This window comes from Pinus tabuliformis, chromosome 3_2 (assembly GCF_031772625.1).
Source record: "Pinus tabuliformis cultivar Carrire ecotype Pingquan chromosome 3_2, CPIR1, whole genome shotgun sequence".
Lineage (NCBI taxonomy): Eukaryota > Viridiplantae > Streptophyta > Pinopsida > Pinales > Pinaceae > Pinus > Pinus tabuliformis.
In genome coordinates, this window is record NC_142302.1 from 811,617,921 (window position 1) to 811,623,736 (window position 5,816).

General features: G+C 42.7%; 1 protein-coding gene across 1 annotated transcript; it reads right to left on the reverse strand.

Annotated features, from left to right (window-relative positions):
* Positions 1-967: 967 nt before the first annotated feature.
* On the reverse strand, positions 968-5,299 carry LOC149183095 (cysteine-rich receptor-like protein kinase 44). Its single transcript, XM_089414827.1, has 4 exons — positions 5,214-5,299; positions 1,557-1,611; positions 1,235-1,448; positions 968-1,152 (listed from the first exon to the last, which is right to left on the reverse strand). The coding sequence occupies exons 1-4, from the start codon at positions 5,297-5,299 to the stop codon at positions 968-970; spliced, it is 540 nt and encodes a 179-aa protein (XP_089270953.1).
* Positions 5,300-5,816: the final 517 nt, after the last annotated feature.

Here is a 5,816-nt window from a genome sequence, read left to right on the forward strand (position 1 = left end):
TGTATGCTGCCACTTTTGGAAGTCAAAGCTTGCGTTCACTAACGTTACTTAGTTGGACTAATGGGAAATAAAGACAGTGTCATAGATCTGTGAGATGGCATTTGATCGCATTTTTATGTTAATGGCAGAATCTGGAAATATTTCGGAATCTCATAATTAGGAGATTAAATTATTTCATACGTAAGAAATTAAACAATTAACTCAATTTTAATCATTAGGTCAAAGAATTGATTGTATTGATTTGAAATTTCAAATATTCCAGATAAATTGTTCCAGATAAATTCAACATCTATGTGATGCTTCGACAGTAAGATGTGGTAGTAAAATTAGCAGTTCTCCCTGCACCGTCGTCTATGAGATCCAGTTCTGTTGGCTGATTGGCAATCTCTGAATTGTTAGTTAACATCGACACAACCCTTGACATTGCGGGCCGTAACGCCCATTGGCCGGGCCTTGAGTGCAGAGAAGTGCAATTGTGATCAGTCTAAGTGCCTGCTCTCTTGGGTGGTGTCCCTCTGATGACAAGTCAGCAATATCAATACATGGTTTTGAATCGCGTGATTGTAGATGAACTTCTTATCATAATTATCAAACAAAATTTATCTAATAAACTAGAGACGCACCCATTGCAAAAGAAACTGCATAGAGGTATCCAATCTTGCATACACAGACTTTCTCCCACTCAAGATCTCCAGAACCACAATACCGTTAGTTTTTCATGGATGCACATTCAGGGGCAGTGTAGCCTCTACATCAGAACAAAATTGTGAAAACTGTAAATAAATGCTTGGGCTTGACAGGTGAGAAGATCTTATCAGAATAACTGAATTGCACAACTTGCGATGTAAATAAAGAAATGAATTGCAAATCTTAAATTGCTCCTGCCAATCTTCCGGTAGAAACATGTGTATCAACTTCTGGAAATAATCGAGCCATTCCGAAATCTGATATTTTAGGATGAAATATGTCATCTAGAAGTATATTCGGACATTTGATATCTCTGTGCAATGCGAATGTTGGAATCCTCGTGCAGATATGCATGTCCTCGTGCTGTGCCCGCTATAATCTTTAAACGATTTTCCCAACTCAAAACATTTCGTATCTCTCCTGTGGAGCTCCAATACAAGTATTTGAAAGCCTGACTAGTCAACACTAATAATTGAAACAATACACCCAAGTGTTAAAAACAACTTGAATTGTGGAAAAACACAGAGGATTGATTACAGCAAGCTACCAAACAAATGCTCGTCAAGACTGTTATTTGACATGAACTCGTATACCAGCAAGCGGTCATGCCCTTGCGTGCAACATCCGAGCAAACGAACAAGATTACGGTGCTTAACGCTGCTGAGGAGCTTCATTTCTGTCAAAAACTCCTCCGCAGATTGACTAGTCATCCTTCCATTCAATTTCTTAACGGCACCATCCGTTCCATCTCGAAGTATACCCTGCTCATCGATTAAATTACTAGAATTAATTTGAAACCCACTTTAATATACCCTTCTTATATTTAGACAAAACCATCAAACCCACATTCGATATTATACTTTATATACTTCTCCAAATCCTCCTTTCCCGAGCGCATTGTTTTCGTGACAGTTCCACTCGCTTCTATGAGAAACTCGTAATCAAAGACAAATTGCTCGGAATTCTCCCTCGCAGAGCATCATAGAAACAATTTTATATACTTCTCCAAATCCTCCTTTCCCGAGCGTATTGTTTTCGTGACAGTTCCAGTCGCTTCTATGAGAAACTCGTAATCAAAGACAAATTGCTCGGAATTCTATCTCGCAGACCATCATAGAAACAATTTTATCATAACTCTCGATTACGACCAGGTTTAAGAATTGGAGCCGTATACCGAGGTGGGGTAGCGTCCAAAAGTGGTCGGAATCCGGGGAAATTTTTTTCGAAAAATCTTGTAGACGTAGTGTTTGAATCATGTTTTTGATGGTGGAAACGTTTTAGACTATGGCTTAAGGATTTAGAAGAAAACAGCGATAATGCAATGATGTCTAATCACTTGTTCCGTCATTATTCCTTCGATGTCTATATATCGATAGAAGAGTATCAAGCACATCACCGCGGTAAGGGATGTTCCGCCAATGCTTCCCAAGAATGCAGGCACTAGTTTTGATGGCGATTTCCCCCACGACGGTGTTAAATTTGGAGAATTTGGGTTTAAAATTTAAGAAAGCCAATCAACATACATGTTGCGCCAAATCTAGAGAACTTATATGGTAGGTTTGGGTCCCTGTGAAAACCGCGTCAGTTGAGTAGTGTATGAAATAGCCCACCTCAAGACCTCGACTGTCACGCCCCTATCCTAGCGGTAGTCTTCCAACCATGCATAGGCAAGTCTGGCATCGCTATCCAATTTCTTTTCACCAATACTTTCAAGTACGGACTATGCCTAACATTCAACACTTACATTATTTTTCAACTTTTACTAAGTGTTCATCTTTTTTAACACAGTGCAAATACATACATCATCATCATTGATAAATGTATGCACATCGGATATAATCTTCTTTTAAAGGGAGGCGCAGCTCCCTTATTAGAGTCTACCCAAATAGTAATAATAATACACTTTTACAAGTATTTTTATACAATAACAGCCTTTGCTAGGCAACCCCAAGTCACCTTTACAATTCTACCAATTTTCAGTTCAGGTTGTCGTTCAGGGTTGCCCCACCTGGGCTGCCCTTCGTTCAGCCTTTCCTCTCGGTCCCTTTAGGGTGACCATCATTTAGCCGCGCCCCTCCATCATTCAGGGTAACCCTCATCATTCAACAATGCCCCTCCGTGCAGTGGCACCCTTAGTGGTTCGCCCGTCAGGAAAACTTGCCCCTCCGTGCAGTGACGCCCTCAGCAGTTCAGCTGCCGAGCAGATGTGCCCCTCCATGCAACCACGCCTTCAACGGTTCACCTGCCACAACTCGTCCAAGCATACATTTCCCACCATGCAGAGTCACCCTCAATAGTTTGTCCATCGTAGCTCAGCCAAGCAAGGTTGCCCCTCCCCAACTCGCTGGTTCAGTTTTCTATTTTTCAGCCAAGCAGTGTGGCCCTCAGTCCACATTCACTTTTGGCCCTCTTGTTTGTTTGCCCTTCTTGCTCGTCCAAGTCTAGAGAATGCATTGAACATACTTTGAATCTTGAACTTGTTTTCTTTCTTCCACCTATGCGTCCTCCACTTATACACTTCACCATGGATGTAATGTGGGTTGGCCCACCTAGGCTAACCTTCCAATTCCACTGTCCATGCCCAACTTCACGTCGGCTTGCCCCTACATAATGGCTTGTTAGGTCCACTTACCCAACCATGCACTGTATAAGTTCACCATCGCAATGTTCCATACTTAGCCATTGTTTCAACTCTTCAATTTTTCGACCCTTCGTGTTGGCTCGTCGCAACTCATGTCTCAAGCGCATTTAACCAACCGCCGAACTCGTCGTATGCTAACTCGTCCCATTGTTGCAACCAACTTGCCTACTCATCGACTCATCGCTCACCAACTCATCGCGTCGGCTTGTTGTGTTTAACCAAGGGCACGTTTCCCCAACTCGTCGCACATCCCATGCACGACTCATGGGTGTGACATACTCCCCCACTCTAAACGGTTGTCGTCCTTGACAACACCATCATACAACATCGCAAAGTGTCGCTTGCTTCAACATCCAAATGTCCATGTTGCCCACCTCTGCTTTTCCATCGCACAAACCATCAACGTTCATGTCTCCATGGATAGGAATGTCTCTTCAATCCATGATCACTAACCACATACGTCGCAATCTCCACATGCTGCCCCATCGTGGAAGGCTGGTCTCTCCAACTCAAGCTACATGCTATCATTGCAACATATATCATGTCAACCACATCATGTATCGTCACCATGTGAACTGCTTCCATGATATTCCAACGCAACCCTAACATCTCTTGGTACACTTCTAGCACCCATGAATCAAACTAGTTGGGTAGCTAATCCAATTGTTGCATCCTAACCATGAGAATGCACTTGCTCATGGCATCATCAGTCGTTTCTCTTAGAATCCTTTCACAACATCAACTCGATCAAGAATCCATTCCATCTCCATCAAAACATAAGTAAGCCATGCCAAGGTCCATGAACTGCCCTCCATCTCATTCGTGACAGGTTGTTCATGATGTTGGCGTCAATGTGCTACATGTCAATCAATCTTATCTATCCCAACATCATCATCCATATATGTGTAAGATCCATCTACTCAAAATGAAGAGATCCTTTTATCAAATCAACTCTCAATGTGCCACATCCAGGTCCATGTAGCAATCTCCGTCATATTTGTAATGTGTCATCCCTCAAGTCTGCCAAAGGAACAAGTATACACATGTCTCATCATCCATGTGGTGCCCGTGGTCATAAACCAATGAGCCTCCATGTATGAAAAGAGGTTGAGTCTCGGCTCAACCCATGAGCAAGTGTTGCCACCAAAGCATCACCATCGCTGCAACTCCATCAACTCCAAAGTGTATCATCTTGATCATCCCCATCAATTCACTCTCCTAAGCACACCCATAAATGTGCTAAAAAATATGCACCCCATACTGCATCAAACTCATGTACACCATTGACTTGAGCTCCTCAATGCATTAGATCCTCCAAGCCCATTATAATATGAAGTCTTCAATGGCTACAACAATATCAAGTCATTATGAGCTCCATGAATCATCTCCATCCAACAGCTCAGCAAGCGTACATGTCTCAGCCTAAAAGGTCACTGCAAGATGCCGGAGCTCTCCATGTAGTAGGAATGCTCTCATAGACTGCTCACAAATCCAACCAGTCCATGGCCTTGTTGCACAAAAGTGCACAACATCTTCGTCGACTCATAAGTAAAATGTGTCCATGTCACATCACCAAATCCGTCCGCACAACATCATTGATTTTCCACACCTCATTGGACGCCCATAAGTGAAATCTCTACAAGTACACCTGCATAATGTCCCTGCATAGTGTCTACCATGCTCCATCTATCCAACTCGATGTCCATGACTCAAGTTGCCCATGTTGTCCAACTAAGTAGACCCATCACAACATCGGTCATCTCATTCTAGTCTTCAATCCGGTTTAGTGTCCTCGGTCACTCAAAACATATATGTCATCAACTCATATCATAACATACATGTTCCTTCCATCATGGCTACCCTAGTAAAAGTCCACGAAGATTACCTCTTGGTCTCGGCCATGAAGAATTCCACCCAAGTATCATCAAAACTCCTATTGTGTGCCCTTTCTCCAATCTGCCCATGAGTCATGTCAGGCACTTAGCCAATGCTCCATATGGCTAAAGCATGACCCATCCTCCACAATGATCATCATGTTCCTCCCTTGTCACGAGAATGTGTACCCCTTGCCATGAGGTCACAAACTGCTCCAACAATCTCTGCAACAATCAACGTTCCTTGCTTCTCCATACAAGCTCTCATCATAGACATCCATGGTAAGGTTGTCCATCGCATTGGCAAATTGTCTTTTCCCTTCACTGCATATGGCCCATCTTCCAAAAGCTCCAATGAAACACAAGTAATAATAGTAATACTTACTTCATCATGAGGCTCCCCCATGTGAGTGCCTTCATCCACCCATGTCTACAACATGTACGATCATGGTTCAACTTGAGCAATTGGAAGTGCCTCAATTTCTTCCTCCATTTTTATCATATCTGCAACATATTCATACATCATGACTTCTCTTCTTCATCATCACAATCTGTAGCTGCATCTTGCTCCATCGCTCAACCAGGTCGAAGAAGTTCGTCTTCAACATTTCTTT